Source organism: Rhinolophus ferrumequinum, chromosome 4, assembly GCF_004115265.2.
Source record: "Rhinolophus ferrumequinum isolate MPI-CBG mRhiFer1 chromosome 4, mRhiFer1_v1.p, whole genome shotgun sequence".
Lineage (NCBI taxonomy): Eukaryota > Metazoa > Chordata > Mammalia > Chiroptera > Rhinolophidae > Rhinolophus > Rhinolophus ferrumequinum.
The window spans coordinates 102,310,407-102,331,577 of record NC_046287.1 but is presented as its reverse complement, the minus strand read 5'-3'; the positions used below and the strand labels follow the sequence as shown (position 1 = coordinate 102,331,577).

The 21,171-nt window shown below is 45.3% G+C and overlaps 1 protein-coding gene across 2 annotated transcripts in view; it reads right to left on the bottom strand.

The window, feature by feature from the left end:
• B3GLCT (beta 3-glucosyltransferase) overlaps positions 1-21,171 on the bottom strand; it is an 89,283-nt gene that overhangs the window by 49,758 nt on the left and 18,354 nt on the right. For both annotated transcript variants that reach the window (XM_033104554.1, XM_033104553.1), the window contains exons 3-4: positions 19,082-19,121; positions 12,662-12,777 (exon numbers count right to left, since the gene is read on the bottom strand). In XM_033104554.1, the coding sequence (XP_032960445.1) occupies positions 12,662-12,777; positions 19,082-19,121 (156 nt within the window). The remainder of the gene's footprint in view (positions 1-12,661; positions 12,778-19,081; positions 19,122-21,171) is intronic.

The window sequence follows — 21,171 nt, the reverse complement described above, 5'->3', positions numbered from 1 at the left end:
CAAGCCTCATTTCTTTATTTTGTATTTTAACTTCCATGTACAAATATGAAATGCAAAACAGTAATCAAAGGGGAAATCAGGCTGACAACATGGCATATTAGAGAGAAAAAGTAAACCTAAAGCTGAATTAGCAATTACCCAATGTAATCCAGGGTTTTACTACTGTTGATTGGATTATGCCACAATTTTCATTGTTTTTAAAAACTTGCTATATATATCCATCTATATATATGTATATATATATATATATATATACACACATATGTATAGATGGATATATAGATATATTCATGAGGGATTATATAAGAACAAAATTCATGTGTGAAGAAAACTAATAACGCTAACATTAATAATAAACTAATAACTAATAACGCATACAACTTCAAATAATTATGGGAGCATGCTAATATGAACTAGCTAGAAAAGAAACATAGTAAATACTAAAAAGAGTTTTATAAGAAAATAAGTAGTAAATGGGCTATTATGTAGCAATTGAAATATAATGAAGACTTTATAATCACAGAAATATCTTTATGTTAAATGGGAACAGACACGATTCTAACTAATGTAAAACAAATTCACATATGAAGAGACTGGAAAGGAGCCAGAAAATTAAAATTTTTGTGTCAAGATGACAAAAGTTATTACATATAAGCTTTAAAAATCCTTTAATGTAGTTAAATCATGGTTTAGTTTTTAAAATGCTTTTGAAGAACAATAAATGCACCTCAAAATTTTTCTCCCAAACAAGTACTATATCCTTCCTAGTTAGAGGAACTGTAAGTGATGTCAACAGGTATCACACCTAAACAGGCATCACACCTAAACAGGTACCATACCTAAACTAGTATCACTCCTAAACAGGTAACATCAGCAAAAAGGCCCTGAGGGCACAAAGGCAGAGGCACAAAGATGGTCTAAGAACAACTTCTGTCACGACGGAAATGCAGCAGCAAAGGTTTAGTCAGCACCAAGGGCGAGTTGAAGTCTAAGCTAAAATAAAGTCTGTGGATAACGAGTGGATTATGGCCATTCCTCTCTCCATTACTTCCTGTTCACTAAAACCATGTATGTCTGGATTTCATATTTGCTTCAGTTGGTAAACACAGAAATGGCAATCGAGCTTTCTGTACCTCTTTATCTCTAAATAGAAACACTTCAAAAACTAGTATACTGTGTTCATAGCTGTGTCCACAGGGGTCTGAATACCTGTGTCTCAGAAGTACAGAGTAAGTTCTCCCTTGACACAGAATCTGGTCTTCATCAATTCTTGATGAAGCCACGGTCACTTTATTTATAAACAGATTTTTGTCTACTAATCCTCAAAAAGCCCCACGAGCTTTTATTCTTGTTTGGGGTGTGTGTGTGTGTGTGTGAATAAATTCTGTGAATACAGAAGACTCAAATACTTACAGACATGCTCATATATTAGCACTTCTAAGACAAAATAATTTAAAAGGTCACAGTGAAATTTTCCATCAAATGATCTTATCCCAGTTCTTACCACTTGGAATGGTCATAATTTATGTTCCTTCCATCTGTCTTAACACCACGACAGGATTCAGACCTCTGTAAAGGTGCCGTATCACCCCCGTAAGGCATTTTTAGAGGTGAAGCATTTTTATCTAGAATGACTGAGAAAGTTTTCAAATGAAAAATCAAGGGGAATATAAGGAAGAAAAGGTGTAGGAGATTTGGACAGTCAGGCATGCAGCCCTGTCTTATAAACGATGCCTGTTCAACAGAACCAGGCCACTTAACTGTTTCTAAACTGAAAGGTAAGGAAAAATCCTTTCAACAAGGAGGTAACGCCATAGCAGAGGTAAGCATAAAGGAGCTAAAAATGCAAATGACCACATGTGGGTAAATGACAGAAAAGGCAAAAAACAAGAAAAACTTGATTACAGTGATCTGAACTTCTTATAGCCTCTGCACCTGTCCCGTTGAACTAAAGTCTACCTTTATTTCCATCGTCAGCTTCATCCTGTGTCCTAACAAGCACTTTGAACTCAGAAAGCCCACTGGACTTTCAGTCAGGACTTTCTTTGAACCTAGTTGTTATCGAGGCACATATTCACATTTAAAGCTGCTAATAATTACCGAAAACAAGCAAACTCACAACCAACACTCTAATTCAGTACCTGGTTCTTACACACATTCATTATCTTCATTAGAGAAAGGGGTTTGACTCCATAACTGAGCATTCTAAAAATGTTCAGCCCCTTGTTCTTCATGAGGAGGAAAAACCATGAATATGTATAGCTAGAAATATAAATACTATGAATAAAAAAGGCAGCATTTGAACGTGGATGAAAATAGATTAACATCGAAAATATCACAAGTAAGTTTCATTGTTGGCCAAGTTTGGTTCTGAACCACTTTAGTTTTTCTTCCTGTGTCTGGAAAGAATTCAACTCATTTAACTCCATTATCTGGCCTTTCCCCTCTTCACAGACTGTTTCCCAATGTTTATAACTTGTCCAAACCTTAATTTAAAATATAAGCTTAGCAGTACATGAGCTAATTCAGTCTCATTCAGACCAAGCACTCAATTAGAAAGCAAACGTCAAGATATTTCTTCAGTTTAAAGACTGATTCCAGTTCAACTGCATTTCTAAATCCCAGCTATGATATACTTCTCAGGCGCTGAACTGAGCTTTTAGACCAACAAATAAATTAGGATGAAAATTAACATCTGTTTGCTGTTATAATTTCTTCCCTAAGAAGTTGGTGTATCTTCCGAGGATGATAGCACAGAGGTGGGGCGTGCTGTTTGAAGCATGGATCAGACAGATTTACTAGCCTTTAAAAACCCAGTATTATTTATGGACCAGGAGATTACATATGATGCTATAATAACATATCTTCCAGGAATCTGAGCCTATCTTTAAAAAAAAAAAAAAAAAATTTTTTTTTTCCAGAGACAGACCTTAGTCATTAACTGTCCTTTCTTAACAAGAGAAAAATATGACCTCATTATTTATAAAATTTATTTTTATAAACTACGTATTTACTTTGAAACGCATTACTACGTACATTTTTATAGCTCCTATAAATCTGTTTAACTAACCATCCATTCATTCATGAAAGGGAGTAAAGCCTAGTATTTAAGGACCTGATTTCTGGAGCCAAAGTACTTAATCAGAATCCTCAGTCCATCTCTTCTGGGCTGTGCAACTTTGAGCAAGTTTCTTGGCTTGTCTGTGCCTCTGTCAAATCGTCTCATGTCATCTACCATAGGAATAACAACAGCGAGTTAACACATGCCTCCACTTGGCACATGCTATGCATGTGACAGCTGTTATTATTATGGATTTGACACTATTTTGTGGCGCAACTACTGTGTGCCAGGCACTGTTCTAGGAACACAGCTGTGAAAAGACAGGGCCAAGTGCCTGCCTTTTTGGAGCTCACGTTCTAATGAAGGAGACAGGCAATAAGCAAATAAATTTAAAAGATAGTGTCAGGGACAAATGGGATAAGAAAAATAAAGCCAGGTAAAGGGGTGGCATGAACAGGACACTGTCACCTAACCAGCGTGGAGTTCTTTGCACATGCCCGCTGCACTGATCTCTGGCCCGGCCGGTGACGAGAGCCCCAGGTACGTGTCAGGAGGCAGCCGCACAGACAGAAGAGGCTTTGGGGCCACTCGGAAAGGACACACAGGCCCGTTGCACTGTTCACTAGTGATGTGACCATGGGCGTGTCACTCAGTCGGCTTCCTCTCTGCAAATGGGGAGGATAACAGTAAGTACTTCACAGACTTACATGCGCTGACGCTTGAAAACAGCTCAGCACTGTGTGGCTTTGAGCACCAAATAAAATAATAATGGGGACACGCACGCAGTGACAGCCAGCCGGGATGTCTCCCGGCTCCAAGTCTCTGTCTCCACTCCAGCCCTGGGCCCCACGCACGAGACATCTCACTCGTCCCTCCGAGGCCACCTTCCCAACGTGAACCATCATGCCAGCTCACACAGCAGTTCACCTTCCTGGCAGGCACCGTTCGCTAAAAGTGGTGAGACCCACAAGGGACAGCCTCCATCCAGTACTTTGGCTCCAGTCCACACAGGTGCCCCTGGCAGGAGTCTAGCAAACTCTTACTGTTTCTTCCAGGCTCAGTTCAAATGTCCAAACCAAGCTGACACTACAGTGAGTTCTAAAGCGACCAGCTTCTTTGGGTCCCTGGCTCCAGACTCAGAATCCTGGGTGGCAATAATGTCTACCCGGACGCACTCCATCACAGGCCCCCTCCCGAGCTCGGGGAGACCAGTGTCTGGCCTCTGACATTCTTAGTGGGCCAAGCCCCAGCCCCCACCAGAACACACGGGGCCAGGTTCTCAGGTCCGGAGAGGGGTTCAAATGCTGGGCAGACAAAAAGACGGACACTCACGGCACCGCCTTCCACACAGAGCAGACAATCGTTATTGCTGAGCGACTCTTGCCCCCAGGAGTGGTCTCACTGCTCCGCCTCTGGGGGCAGCTTTCCCAAGCCTCTGCATAAAGTAAATACCCGATACAGATTTATTAAATGAATAGATGACCATTTGTATTCAACGGCGATGTCATCAAATCTCCAATTTAACAAATAACTTAATGTGATTACTTAACTATCAGTGACTACAAAAAACAAACTTTTAGGAAGTGATTAAGTATCTAATTACTCTCACCTAAAAAGAAAAGTTTAGTGAGAATGACACGACTCTGAAAGCCAACCTCTTAAGGGAGTACCTCACGCTGCCTCCTTGCCAATTAAGAAATCCCTAAAAATAGAAGACACAAGGCCATCTTTCTCAAGCTTCTTTGCTCTATGATCTATAAAGGTTTTGCTCTCCCTTTCCTGGCTTATTTCATGGAAATGAGGGGTTTTTTTTAAACTAACAAGTCAAGGCCTGACTAACTCTTCTCAAGAAAATAGTGATTTCCAAAACTTTCTGTGAGCAAGCAAAAAGAATCATTTATTTGTAAGGTTAAGAGTCTGCCAGGTTTTAAATAAAGTTCATACCACAGAAAAAGGCAGTAAAATTAGAAGTGGGTGTTCCCATCTGAAGCTCTCTAGTCGGGGGTGGTGAGAGAGGGGGAAGATTTCTAAGCAGCAGCTAGCCGGGCTCCATTTGGCCTAAAGCGAAAAATGTACTCCAACACCTACCATAAAATGTAATTTACAGCTGTACCAACCTCCAGAATTAAAACCTTATAAGCATATCCCACTTCTCAGTTTGTTTTTCTGTATTTGCAGGTTGCCTTAAAAATGGAACCATAATTTACCTGTGGTTCCGGCCTATCCCAGGTCTTGCGTCATTCCAGACTCCATCCTTCCCTCTGCCAGCTCTCACCTCCCTGTTCCCCAACAAAGTGATTTCCCAACCTAGCATGACCCTTGCCCTGTGCAAAGGTTAAAGGTCACACTTCAGGGTCTTCAAAATGGTGCACAAATCCTTATTTTATTAGGACCTACTAAAAAAAATACACACACAAAATGATGCTTCATCTTCTTTCCTTTATTGTTTCCGATTTCATCATATTTTGAAACTCCTTTGGAGACAATAATGGTTTCCTTAATGTTAGGCAAATGTTGACACACTTCTGAAGCTTCAGTCAAAATTCTCTCAGTGTAGGATCCCCTTGGTTACTGGACCCCAAGACCCAGAAGGTAAAAGAGACTCTCCCTGTGACAACCTCTCCACCCCATCGTCATAAGACACTGTGCTGGAGAGCTCGCCAGATTCTGAGCTGTCTGCGCCCACTTCGTGTAACATACAAAACAGACGATTTTTCATGCAAACATCTACTCAGGAAAGGATTTTTTTTAAGTTCAGAAAACAGAAGTCAAATCATAAGGGACACCCAGATGCTATATGCACATAGTAGGCATTTAAAATGAAATGTATTAAGTGCCTGATTAATTTGGAGGTCTTCACAGGAACTCTCCTACAGACTTCTGTGATCCCCGCATCCGAGTGGCTTTGTGTCCGCGCACCCTTAGTCAATTTTGTAACATCACATGGCCCTTCCACCTGTCATGCGGGGACATAAGCTCAGGACAAAAACAGCATTTCTTCAAACTCTGTATCCTTACATCTACAGATGTGCACTTAAGAACCCCATGTTTGTCCCCCACATCTCCCCGTCTCACCCACTTTGCTTTCCTTCTGTTCCACTCTAAAAAGATTGCCATTCCACTGCTAACATGCACTGTACTTGTCCCCACACTGTGCCTCCTCAAATACCAGTTCTGCCTGGGCCCCCAAAAGTAAACTCTTGACAATCCACATCCCCATGATCCAGGCCCGGGTCCATGCTCCAAACCAACACCTGCAGCTCATGTCCACTGTCTTTCCCACCTGATTTGACAAGTCCTCCTTCTGTATTTTCTTGGGTTTCACACACAGTCAGCACTATACTAATTCGTGCTTTTTACGTATCGTTCTGTTCCTTAAACAGCTTCCAATGGGCACTGTCTTTCTCGAGGGCCCCATGAGTTACCTAGAGATGCCCTTTCACATTCAACAGTACCTATGTCACTGTAGATGCCCAATGAATATTGGATGAATAAATATTTTCACATACTACTTACTCTGGACTTCTAATTTCTACTCAGTGACATAGTCCTTTCTATTGTGAAAGAGTTACCATCTATCTTGTCAATAATTCAAAGAATTAGAATCTTTCCTAATTCCTCTCTAACCCTTTGCTCCACTACAATCCAGAATGGTACTCCACACACGAAAGTACCATTAGTGAAGTCTGCTGGCTTATTGATTGGAAGAAACACATCATTATCAACTTCAAAGCCATTATAAACTCCAGTTTGAAAGCTGGAGACGAGAATAACAACTTACCATGACCCCAATTATTTCAGAAAACGAAAACGCTTTCACCACTCTAGAAACAACTCCAAGTACAGGATTAAATTTCACATAGAAAGTTGTATATTCATTCATTATAAGGATGAAAAATGTTTGTGTTTTTAGTAAGACCACATTCTGGTGCCTTGAGGCCAAATGGGCACAGGTAATTACTTGACGAAGCAAAGAGACCATCTAGAAGCAGATGAATAATCACAGAAATCATTACATTTTTGCACTTTCATTTCTGGGGCAGACTTTGTAGTCAAGCACAACCTGACCACAGTAATGAATAAACAAACAATAATTCCAGACATCTGGTAGTGTGGGAGAACAGATATTTTGGGATATCAGATAAATATTCAAACTATCAAACTGACTGCTGTTGCACCCCCGCCCCCCCCGACTGAGCCACTTTTGTGAATGCCCGTGGTGGACAAATCAATGGAGAAACCCAAAACTGCTACCTGAAGGCTTCCCGGTTCAGGCCTTCTGGCTCCACACAGCCTGCTTATTAGAATATAGTGCACACCTGCCAAACCATGGGACCGTCCCCTCCTCGAAGAACCCAGCACTCCCTGCCACGGTGCTGGGGATGCCCTGCCATCTTCCACCTCCAAGTCTCAAAGCTTCCATGGCTGATGACCGAGCTGTCCATTCTTCCTCCAGAATACGCATCCTCCTTCTGTGCATCTCAGAACTCAATCTCACTTCTCTATTTGCATGTAGATCTAGGTCAGGGTACCTCATCATCGCCCCAAGTATTGTCTGCAGCCCCTGTGTTAGCTGTCAACACTCTTTGGATCTCTAAAATGCTATTTGTGGGATCAATTCAACTTTTAAGCACACATGTAGGATAAAGAAGTCTATAAAGAGAAAGAAAGGAACCAGTACCAAATACAGCTGCCCGCTCTAAAATCTTTTGGGCTACTTCAACTACCCAAAGACCTGTTAATCCAAACATATATGATCTAAGTCATAACAGGATACTTCGGATCTACTGAGTGAACTGAACCTGAGGGATGACATTTTCTCCAAACTACAGCAGGTCCTCGAATAATGCTGCCTGTTCAATGTTTTGTAACAATATTGATGAGAACCGAATATCGAATATCGGTTCCCTGCCAGGGCCTCTGTCTGTGTGCAGAGACAACCTGTGGGTTTTCTCCAGGAACTCTGGTTCCCTGTCCCCACATCCCACTGTCCCCGTGTGAGTGGGTGCGAGGCCCTGTGACGGGAGGGCGTCCTGTCCAGGGTGGGTCCCGCCTGGCGCCCTGAGGTTCCAGGATGGGCTCCATTCACTGCAACCCTGAACTGGAATAGCGGGCTGGAAAATCTTGTGTTTATTCATCTTTCTTAAGTGGATGTAGAGTTCACGTTGGTTTCAGTGCTTAATATGAGAAGGGTTTTGGACCTTTATTTAGAAGTTTGGCGATGTTTTTGTGAGCAGAAATATGCCATGGGGACTTAACTCTTGTTTCTATCAATCAGCCTAGGGTAAAACTGGTTTCCTTGTACGTACTTTCACTTCAAGTCACAGTTTCCAAGAACCTATGGACGATGTTAAGTGAGGACTTACAGTACTTTAGTGCTCAGTTAGCTTCCGTCCTGGGAAAGAATTTCAGAATAGGGAAAGCAGACTATCTTATCACTAAAGAGCGGTTTCCTTACTACTTTAGTCCATATTCCTCTTATTATTACAGAAATTAAATGCTAGGGGAGAGGGGTTTGCTTAATGATACTGCTTAATTACGAGTCTGGAAATGCAAAACCAATATTGCCACCTAGTGGCAACGTGAGTCACCTACAAAACAGATTGAAGTGAAAATTATAAATGGCAAGGACAATAAAAGTTAAGTACTAAGCACATTGCAACTAAGTAGCCTAGGACGAAGCGCAAGAAAAGTTAAGTACTTCAGATGAATGGAGCTGTTCTCTAAGTTTTCAAAGACGAGAATAACGCACCAGCGAAGATCCTGTTGTTTGATATACTGTGTTTGACACTGTACGAGTAGGTGGCCTGGGGGACGGGGGAGGAGAGGGGCGCAGAGCGGTCCGAGGGCAGGACGGACGCCCTAAAGGACAAAGGGCACACGGGGCACCCACGTGGGGCCCCAAATGAGCATGGAGGTCACCAGCAGGACAGCAGGACCTGGAGGAGAGTCGGTCAAAGCAACACTAACGATAAACGCAGCCAGATGCTACAGCTTTGCGGGTGGTGAACCTGGAGGACGTCGTCGTCCTCAGTGAAAAGAGCCAGTCACAGAAAGACAAACCCTGTGTCATTCCACTTACATGAGGCCCCTGGAGTCCTCAAATCCATAGGGACAGACAAGAGAATGGGGGTCCCCAGGGCCTGGAGGAGGGGAAATGGGGAGTAATTATTTAGTGGGGACAGAGTTTCATTGGGAAAATGAAAAAGTTCTGGAAACGGGTTCCACAATGTAAATGCGCCTCACAGAACAAAACTTAAAAATGGTTAAAGTGGCCAATTTCATGTTGTATGCTTTTTACCACAATTGAAAATAATCACCACAGTGACAACGGCGCCCCCCGCTGCTGAGGTGAGGATACAGGCTGGAGTCCACACAGACTGTCCAGTGCCATGGACGGCTTGAGCCCCTCCTGAGTCCTCGGGGAAAAGGCCTGACCACTGCAGGCCATCGCACGAGGCCCCTGCTCTCTGCCCTCTGTGTCCTGGGTGGGCTGCGCCTGCTCTGCCCAGCCCCAGACGCGGGTCCCCAGGGTCCCACCGCTCCCCTGGAAGCAGCACCTACAAGCTCTTAGCCGACTCCCAGACCCACCATCTTCTGGCCAAACCTTTCTCCTGAGCTTCAGACATGCAGCCCCCACCACTGACCCTCCACTCAGATTTCATCTGCAGACATCAGAGTCATCGGCACCCTGTCACCCTGAGAGCCCGTCACCTGCAACCGAAGACGGTGGCTGGCCCCACCCGCCCTCAGTGCCCGCTGGATGTCCTGACTTCTCCTTCAGCCCCACACGGGCCGATGTCCCCCAGCTCTGGCCCCACGTCACCCCACCACCACCACCTGAGAATTACGCCCCCTTCCCCCGGCTCTCTTAAAGCTGCCCGCCTCACAGCCACCAGAGTGTCGGTTTTAAACTGCAAATCTAAGGTTGCAGCCCTAACGCTCTCCCCAGCAGTAATTCTCACAGGAAGCACTTTTACTAACAGGGCTGGGGGTGCTCCCACGCATACTGCCAGGGGCCAGACATACTCAGTGTCTTGGACATCAAAGACATTTCTTTCAAAATACCAGAAATGCCCCTGGGAAAGGCCTGGGTCCTCAAGAGGACATCCAGCTCCTCTGTGGTCAGGTCCCGGCCTAACCGTCCAGGCTGGCCGCCCTCATTGCCACCTCCCACCTGACCCCACCCCAGGACAGCAGGCAGCGCCCACACACACCGTGCTCCTGCTTCTCACCTGGCCGCCTTTACCTGGCTGCCCATCCAGAAAGCCCTCTCCTATTCCCACCCACCCCGAACCTAGCTAGTACTGAATCTTTATTGAATTTTTTTTCTTCTATTATGGTAAGAACATTTAACATGAACTCTATCTTCTTAACAAATTTTAAGTGTACAATCTGCCAAAGCCACAGAGGCCAGCAGAGCAAGGTGATCCTGGGAACAGTCACAAGTTTAAATGACTGGCAAGTAAAGTGCCAGGTGACCCAGAGACAGGGACTTTGGTCCACAAGCTCTGGTGTGGCTGTCCTGGTGAAAGGCAGCAAGCCTGCCGGTCCTCAGCGCTCTGTGGATCCACGCCCTCCACGGCCCGCCTTCCTGCCTGCACTCCTGAGACACAGAGAAGCTCTCGCCAACACTGTCCTCCACTCCTAACCACGACTGACAAGCTCAGCTTACATGTGACCTGTGACCTGTGACCATCGCCCTGCCAAGCCTAAAGCCAGCCCTAAGCATCCAGGAATCTTGTACCTGGGCCCTACCCTCTGTGGAGGTCCCGAGCCTCCTGAAGAAGCAGCGCTCTCCCAAGTCTCACTTTCCCTAAGGGGACGAAAAGGAAGAGCATGTTGTAATGTCCATGCTCCCACCAACAGGTACCCACACGCCTTATTCCCACTTGAGCCCAGTCCTGGGAGTACGTACGGCCGGCCTCGAGGTCCCTGGAAGCCACGCTTCCCAAGAGTGTGGGGGCAAGGTAGGCAGAAAGCCAGTCGTTAGTACCCCTTGGCACAAAAAAGTCCGAAACATAAAAAAGGGGACCATTTGTAGAGGACATATGGGGCACTCTCTGTCGCCTGGTCTTTGCTGGCAAAGGCTGCCATTTCCACCTGAGTGTCGAGGACGATTAGTTCGGATTCAGTGGGGAAGGTATACAATCTGAGACACACGGACCTGCCTGTCCAAGGCAGAAGGTACTTCTGAGAGCAAGGACACACATGGGTACACCAGGATGCACAGACCTTCCTTCATGGAGGAGTGAGTGACACATAATTGTCCTGATGTCGTCGCTGAGCACGCAGTGGTGTAGCCGCCAAGGCCCAATGGACCCACATTCCATCAGTGCTTGCCGGGACCACCCGAGGAACTGTGTGGGCCACTGGCTGCCCCCCGCCCCCACAACGGCCTCCTGTGTCCATCCACTAGGGATTCTGCTTCTGTAGAACAAACGGAAGAAGCCCAGCCAGTCAAGGTGGCGGCATGTCTGCCTCTCTGAGGAAATCAGGAAAGGTTTATAGAAGAACTCTCTAAAAGCTGGGTTTCCAGATAGAGAATTCCAGACTCATCCAGCTGTTCCAATCTCCACCGAAAAAAAGCCATCTGCCTACAGCAGGCAATTCTTCCCTCCCCCTGAGAAGGTGTGATGCTGCAAGCAAGGGAGCCAGGGCCCTGTCCTCCCAAGGACACGGGGAGGGTGGATGAATCTTGTACGTAAAGCATTTCGGGATGAAACAACGAGCCTTAATCCCAGCAGCGTCTCAGCCTTCAGTATCATTAGGGCGGCTCATTTTTCCTTTGACACGTCCAACCCTGTTTCCCAGCCCCCACCAACAGAAAGATAGCAATCCATCATGCACACACACCTCCCATCAGCGTGCCTGCCGAGGCGACCAGGGCTGGCACGCATCCACACACACGCACTTCCATCCGGAGGCCACAGCAGGGTGGTGCAGCAGCCTGAGGAATTTTTGTCTCTTGGCTACAGAAGAAAGCACCAACATGGCAACTCGAGGTGCAGCTCCCTTTGCCCCAAACCTCCAGCATTAAATTCATTTCATGCCTCTTTTAAACTTTACTAAAATAGACCTGTACGTGTCGATCTTTCTCTCCGTGATCCTTCTGAGATAATACATTATAAATCAAATCAAAAGTTCAATTAATGATATCCAATTAAAAAACAGACTAAGAGACTCACAGAGGAAACCTCACACTAAGGTTAATCAAAATGGTATTTCAACATGAAAATTGCCTTAGAACTTGTTACCAAAATTTTGAACGTTAATTATCTCTGCTATTTTAAGCCCTGCTTTTGAAAAGTTATTTCTTCCACTTCTTTTATCATACTTTATGACAAAACCATGACAGTCCTATATAATTATGTAATTCTCTTAAATTGAAAAATATATATAATAATTTAGAATGTGATGTTTTGAGCATTAGGAATTAACTAGTGCATTTTAAACCATAAACAGTCAATATAAATAAGCAAAACAAGTCAGAAGAGTTATTCTCATCTAAATAAAATTGATTCTCTACAGACCAAGTGCTCTGGAGAACATAAATGTATCAATAAATATTAGTGGACATCCCAAACCATCTCCACATACCTGGGTAAGATCTGCAGCTTGCTTTAAGATGCTTCTTTTTAACTGTTCTGCTCTCTTTGCGTGAAAAGAATTACTTTGACTCTGGATGACAAATACAATTCCTTTCAAATCTAGAACTAAAAAAAGAAAACTATTTTCAGGTATTTATATTTTACTTTTCTTTAAAGTTTATTGGGGCGACAATTGTTAGTAAAGTTACATAGATTTCAGGTGTACAATTCTGTAATATATTATCTATATATCACATTGTGTGTTCACCAAAGGTATTTATATTTTAACAACTGAAATAAACTTGAAAACAAGTTTAAAAACAAGACAGCTATAAGGCAAGGCTTCAGACAATAAAACTCTTAGGGGAAAAAAAAAAATCAATGTATACAGAATTCCAATGATAAAATCTGTTTTTAAACTGATCTCCGAAACTTCCTGCCTAGAAGTCAGCAAGCAAACCAGCTCCCCGTATTAGAGCACACCTGTGGTCGCACTGAATTTGCTCTTGCATCTGTGAAAAGGAGCAACTGCAAACCTGGGAAAGTATGACCATGTCTAGAACACTGACCCCCCAACAGCTGAAAATCTTGTTCGCAAGTAGCCTTTTAACAACGCACACACAACCCTACATTGTGCCCCTCCCTGTTAGGAGTTGACTTGTGTCCCCCAAACTTATGTTGACGTCCTGAGCCCCAGGACCTCAGAACGTGACCGTGTTTGGACCTGGGTCTTTATAGAGGTGATCAACTTAAAGTGAGGTCGTTAGTGTGGGCCCTGATCCAATGTATTTGCTGTCCTTATAAACAGAGGACATGTGAAGTGAAGTGAAGACACAGGGAAAAGACGGCCATCTACAAACCAAGGAGAGAAGCCTTAGAAGACACCTTGATCTTGGACTTCCAGCCTCCAGAGCCATTAGACAAAGTTCTGTTTTGAGCCACACAATTTGTGGTACTTCGTTTCTGTAGCCCTAGCAAATTAACATACTACCTCCAGAATGTTCTGGATGGTCCCTCAAGGTGACATTCAACAGTGACTGCATATGTCCCAGGCATTTATTAGAACTTGCGAATACATAACTCAAGTCTTCCCGGCCCACCCTCACAAGGCACCCAGCCAGAACTGAATGTTCTGTTCAGGAAATCAGTCTTAATTCCACAGCAGCCAGGCTTTAGCAAGCAGAGTCTATGACTGACACTGGTATGTCACACCCACCTGACTGGGAGGACTATCGGAGGTTGTCCTGAGGGACACGGCTGCTCAGGTGCCACCATGGAGAAGCACATCAGGCCTCCCCTGGCTTGGAGCTTGTGATAGAGAAATAGAAACAGCCGTGTGTCAGCACCCTGCCACCAGACAGGGGCGTTGGCAGAAGGCAGGTGTCACATTCATTGCAGCCTCCAGCCAGGTTTACAGGAAACGAATGTGGGGACCTCCCCCACCATAGCCTTTCCCTGTCACACCTCAACTCCGGAACACTAACTTGGTCTTAATTTTATTCTACTATATTTTATTGCTCTTATGTTCAGTTCTACAGTTTCATTCATGTATTCACTCTCTCAAATATTCATACAACAAATCGTTCCACAGTGAGCCATCTAGATCTAAAAATAATCCAAAATGCTCTTTGGTTAAAACTGCATAAAAAATGTAAGAGGAACTGCTGCACAACCAACTGAATATGACCTCAGTGTTTTTCGGTAGGAGTTTATGTAAGTATAAAGACTGCACGTGTCTACCTCCGCTTTAAATCAGCTCTTGGCTCTGTGCATCGGACCCCCCAGTAAGGCTTAAATGGTGTCTTCTAGTTCAGCTAAACTGTAATCTTCCATCCACTATGCCTGAAATATTAACATAAACTGACACGTGCAAGTTATAAAGATCTACTTTTGTTAAGAATGAAGTAAAATCTCACGGAATAATTTTGCAAACTGTAGTGAAGTTGAGGCACATTCCGAGTGCCCCAGAAACCCCAATGCTATGAACCGTCCTTGAGAAACCCCCACGCATGTAAGAGGATTCATAACAAGCATGCTTCCAGCAGCACTGTGTAAAAGGAAAACACTGGAAGCAACTCAAATACCCACCACCGAGATACACTGACCGGAATACTCTGCAGTCACAAAAATTAAGCAGCACTACACACGTCAGCCCAGGTGGTACTGGAGACGAATCGTACAGACAGAAGGCTCAGGAAAGCAAGGTGCCACGGAACCATGATGTAAGTCACTGGTGTACAAAGATGAACACAAACATGCATAAAGTGGGCGTGTGCTACATGCGTGCGCATCCGTGTGTGCGTGTACACACGAAGTGAGAGTATAGGACCAACGGGACTCATACACAACACCCAGGTCGGGGCTCAAGGCCTCCAGCCGTGAGCAACGCTTCATTTGTTCAGCGAGGTGGTAGGTAGGTCCATTATATTACTCTTTGTAGCTTTGTATGTTCAGAATAATTCATAATGCAATTTCTAACAAGGCAGATCCATCTGTCAAAGGTCACCCCAGCACTCAGCACAGAAACCAGCTCCTGCCACTCCTGCCAGCTCAGCCAAGCTCCCACTGTCCCCAGCTCGCGCAATGCAGGGAAGAGGCTTTACAAGAGAAGAAAAAGCAAATTGCCCCGTTTGTCACACACCTGGCTCATGGGCTGTGAGTTGTACGTGTTTCTTCCGTGACTGAGACATCGTCCCCTCCCTTGCCCAGGAGCCTCGGTCACACATGCTCCGTGCATTCGTTCAGCAAACATCTCCGCCCGAGACTCTACCAAGTGCAACACTCTGGGACACAAAGGTGACCAAACCCAGTCCCTGCACATCAGCACCTGAGTCTAATGCACTGTTGTGGGGGGTAGGTTGCAGATTGATGAGGCCACTATGGAAAACAGTGTGAAGGTTCCTCAAAAACTTGAAAACAGAACTACCTTATGACCCAGCAATTCCACTCTAGGTATTTAGCCAATGAAAAGAAAAACACTAATTTGAAAAGACAACGCACCCCTATGTTCACTGCAGAATTTAATATGTTCACTGCAGAATTTGCTTCCAAGATACGGAAGCAACCTAAGTGTCTGTCAATAGACAACTGGATAAAGAAGAGGTGATACATATGTACAGTGCAGTATCATTGAGCCATAAAAAAGAATGAAATCTTACCATTTACACCAACATGGATAGCCCTAAAGGGTATTATGCTAAGTGATATAACTCATACAAATACTGCATGGTTTCACTTTTATGTGGAATCTCAAAAAAAAAAAAAATAACAAACAAACAAAACAGACTCAGAAACAGGAACCAAAAAGACGGTTACCAGAGGGAAAGGGTGGGGGAAGGGTGAGAAGGGGAAGGGGAATATATCAATAGTACTGTGCTGAGTGTGCACGGCGCCAGACGATTCCTGGGATTAGGGAGGCGATCACATTATAAGGAAGAAAAATGTGCAATCACTATATCGTACACCTGAAATACATATAACTAATATATTGTATATCATCTATACTCCAGTTAAAAAAGTAAAACTTAAAAAATTTTTTTAAAAAGAAGATAGGCCACCATCACACAAAGGGGTGAATGCAAAGCCAGAGCCTGCCTGGGGAACCCTGGGGACACAGAGGAGGGGGGCGGTAGTGCAAGACGAGCTTCTGGGGGGAGGTGTTAGCAGAGTTGCCTTTGAAAAGCAGCTGTTTGTGCAGGCTCGGGCTCAGAGGGTCAGCGGCAGACAGAAATGGGGTTATCACCGAGCCCACAGCCGGCCTTATCTCGGCAGCATCCCTGAGTGGTGAGCAGGAAGTGTGTCGGGCATTGCTGAGAACCGGGCATAGGGAACGGTCAGCCATAAAGTCAGAGACGGAGGTTGGGTCAGCCAGACCAGATCATGAAGGGTTCTGAGGCTACGCTCAGAGGCTGGGGCTCCAGACTAATCGCTTTCAAATGGAGAAGGGCTCAGGAGCCATCTGGGGCCCCAGACGGTGGAGCCTTCCCAGAGGAAGAGATGAGGATACAGTCCTGGGGACACCCCGAGAAGACAGGGGAGGACCCTCCCCACAGAGAGAGCAGCAAAGGTTCGGGATAACGAGTGGAATTCAGAGCCCTGAAAATCGGAACTGTTAGGTATGGCTAAGGAACAGGATGCTTATAGGGGAGTTGCCAGTGGTGAGGCAAAGGAAGAAGGGTGCATCCGTTTCCCAACACCCTGATAATAAGGAATGACAGAAAATCATCTCTGTGCTCTTCAGCCCTAGCCCCTTTCAGAGGAGAACCAGGCTGGTACCACTTAGTGCCGAAAAGAGCGTCTGTGCACAAATTGCTGCCTTTCTGTATCAGCACCGAGAAATACTATCTGACATGCACCCTACGCCCTCCCTCTCCTGGGGGCGTCTAGATCCCAGCTCACCTGGGTAGCTGTTTTCTCTGCTGACGCCTCCCACTGCCCCATCTCTGGACCTAATAGGACAGTCCCACTGCCTCCTTCCACTGGTCTTGCACGTCCCTAAACTCAGTGCAATTTGCTTCCACCAAACACTGTCACAAGTCAAGACAGATTGTCACTGTTTCTCCTCCAGGAAAGTGCGACAAATGAGTCGTACACTAAGTGCCTGACAATAATGATGAGTGTGACAGGAAAGATAAAGAAATCAGTCAAGGATACGGAAGGGACCGAAGCCAGCGCTGAGGTGCCAAGAGCGTTACGTGAAGGGTTCAGAACCGGGGACGTGAGAAAGGCGGCCTGTGAGAGAAGAGATTCTTCCGCAGAGGTGAAGAAATCAAAGGCCCGCTATTCCTGCAGTGCTGAGCACCTTCGCGTGCCACACACTCTGAAAGCGCTGGTCTCTCCTGGTGAGAAATCATCTGGGAACACGGATCTCATCAGGCTGGTGTTCTTCTGATGAACATCAATGTGGCATTCTTTGGATAAATGCTGAATAACAAGCAGCCTCATGATTTAAGGGACAAATGTACATACAGGCACACACACATGAAGAGTCTCTCCAATCACGTGTCACTTGGTGAGAATAATGTTACTAGTGAATGTATGGATTAGGCGGTGAGCCACAAGACAAGACTCCCACGCTGGAAGGCTGTCACCCAGCCCTGAGTACTGAGACATGATCTGAACACTCGGACTCCACTGGCAACTGCCTTAGTAGCCCCGGTCCTGTAGACTCATAAGAATTGAAACGAATAAGCCCCGCTAGGGTCTTTTTTAGATGAACTGTTCACCAGATTGGCCATTCGCAATTCCAAGAATGTAGATTTCTGGCCCAGGTAACTTCTCTTTCAAGCCCGTGTTCCCAACGATGGTCATTACTCTATTTATTAACCATTTTATTACGAGGAGACCCATCAGCTCCCATAAAATAAATATACAGATAAATGCCCAAACCCACAGGGTTAGCAGCAGAGAGAAAATCTCCACTCGGGAAGGAGTGGCTGAACCATGCAGAATGTTTCCACAGAGAGAAGAAAAAGAATGATGAAATGTGTCCCCTCACGTAATGCTGCTCTCAGAGCCCGCAGACCCCCACCCATGGCCCTGTGCTCCCCCAGGTGCCAGGCCTCAGAGATAACTACCCCATCCTCCCCGACCGCCAGGGGCCTTCCTGCCTTCCCGACTCCTTAGAATCCAGGCCCAGGAAATAAGGCCTAGAAAGGAAGGCGTACCTTTTCCTCCTGTCCAGGACCACCTTGCAGGTCCCCATGCCTACCCTGGGATGACTGATGGTGACAAGGTTCCCACCCTCTGGGGAGAGTTGTGGCCTTAACCTCCCTCATCCACACACTGGGGCATGTTTCCCACAGAATACAAAAACGACTAACTCTTCGCCACGTCCCTGAAGACACAATATACTGGTGGAGAGAGAGAGATGTTTAAAAGAGGTTGCAAATAAGAGTGTATATGGACGGTGACAGGCATGTGAAGTGTCTGCAAAGGAGTGAGCAGTCGCGTCTGCACCTGGGATCAGGAACCGCACAGAGGACATGTGGGAGGGCTGACCGCAGCACCCGGGGTATCTGTGGGTCTACAGTAGGGAGCCGGGCTCCAGGCAGAGAAGGGCATGAGCAGGCCCCAGCATGTCCTTTCCTCCTGCTGGTGTGCGCCCCAGTCACAGACACCATGTCTGACTCTCCTGTCATCCCCAGAGTGCCCACCTGACAGCTAATCTGCCCTTATTGGAAACTCAATAACTGATGGCAGAGGGACCTAAATCCAGCACACAAGATGTTAATTCAATACATACCACATGTGAATGTCAATGTGAGAAGTGTTCTCCTGTGTCTTCAGGGGGGCAAACGCTGGGCTAGGCCAAAGACAGCGTATTCGGACAATAATATTTACACCATAAACAAAATCAGAAAGAAAAATGCACTTCACTGAAACATAATTTACAAGAAATACACTTGTTAAAAACAAAATCATTACTGACCTATGTCATTGTTCCTGGATATTCCACTTTTCTCCAAATTCTGCATTTTAAACAAAAGAGAAAAAGATAAATCTCATCACGTCACAAACAATACACCGAGTAAATATGTATGGTACACATTAAGGGAAGAAATGGAAGATAAGAGCTTAGAAATGTTTGCCTAAAAACACAGGCCAAAATTAAGGGGGGAAAAGCAGCAGTGATGTGCTTCCATACTGTGACACACGCCTCCCAGGGACTGTCCCTTCCTTCTGTGATCCTGGCCATCACTTAATCGAGCTGAGGCTCTTTCCTCCTTTGTGACGTGGAGCTAATGCGTAATTGGTTCATAGTGTTCTCGAGAGATTAATTTAGAAATCTCACGTTAACCTCAAAATATAGTAAAAAGCCTTTCAAAGTGAGAGGCAACAGCATGTATTTGAGATCCAAAAGAATAGCTACTGGGACACACTGATTCAGGCAGAAGCCAAATAGTGTTCCGAGAAGGAGACAAAGGCAATGGTATTTATGCAAAGGGGACAGGGACAGTGACATCAACAGAAGGGAGGCACTGCTATTGGTGCAGATAACGTGACACAGTGATGTTAACTCTAAAGAATGTTTTCACCTTTCAGTCCGGTAGTCATCAGCACGATAGTCATAATAGGCGCTTTCTTGTTCTCTTTGCAAACAGTTCTTTGGGACACATTCATGCTGCCCAGGTCTAAGGTCACTTTGCCCTGTTTTAACATCCAAGGTTTGAGGCCTAAGACCTGCAAGGCCATTCTTACAGCATGGCAGCTCCAGCTCCACTTTTTAGTGGCTCCGTTTTTTTGTTTTTTTATTATTATTTTTTTTATTTTTAACCCTTGTAAACTCTAAAGTATTGCAAACATAGCGGATATAGTATTAGTTCTGGTAATGCGCCCTGGTGAAGATGAGCCCTGCTAATGACTGTTCTTCTCATCTTTTAGGTGGAGCGGTACCAGCAGGACCGGCAGCGCGGTGTTCTCTCCCACCTGAGGAGCGGCACGGGGGCCCTAGGGACGGTCGCCACAGGCCCAGACCGGGTGTCTTAGGGCTGCAGCGCTGCACACACAGAATCTGGATGTGGGCACAGAAACACCTGGTCCTGATCCAAGGGAAATCAGGGAGAAGCATGGAGGTTCTCTGACAAAGTGCCAAGTGACAGCAGCTAACTGCCATTTCCATTGTTTTCTCCGGCAGACAAGGAAGTCATTTTCTCTCTCATTGCCCTTTCCTGCTTTCAACTGCCATATGCTATAATTACGACAGCTGGACAGTGGCAAATATCCTTCCCTTTTCTTCACAGGCTGCAATGAGAAGTACGATGCTGAGCCCTCACCAACAAACCGGGAGCAGCTTAAACGCCAAGCCAGCCACACACAGCTGCAGTCTCTTAGAATGCTAAAGGGACCGTGACAACAGACAGGGGCAGACAGTGAAACACAGGAGCGTGTCTGCCTTTGGTAGCATTTTCTGAAATGATTTTTGTCTCAAGAACAGAAATACAACTGAGTCGTGAAGAAAAGAACCCCAGAGCTACATACTCGTTTGGTTCACCCCAGGATCAACTGACATGTTACTTACTCCTGATAAAACACGTACTTTTTGGAAGAGAAAAAAAAAAAAAAAAAGACTGGAAAGCTCAACCCACTTGTGTAAATGTGGTATCAAAGGCAGGACCATCCTAAGTCAGCATGTGTGGAGTCCTTGTGTCTCCCATACGCTAAACGCCACTCGTGGCCCAGAGAACATCCTGCTCCTGGGGAAGGAGTGCTGGCCTGGGATCCAGAGGGGGTCTCTCAGCTCCCACCATTCATCTGCTGTCTTCTTCTTGGGGCTCATGGAAAACAGGAAATTTTAGCTCTCAAAATAGCATTGGAATGAATAAAGGAAATATAGTATGTACATACAATGGAATACTATTCAGCCTTAAAAAAGAAATTCTGACACATGCTACAATGTGGCTGAACCTTGAGGACATTATGCTAAGTGATGTAAAAAATAATATAAACGGAGCAGGGCCTGTCATCCCAGCGGAACCACCTGGCATGTCTTACGCCTCAAACCTTTGGATGTTAAAACAG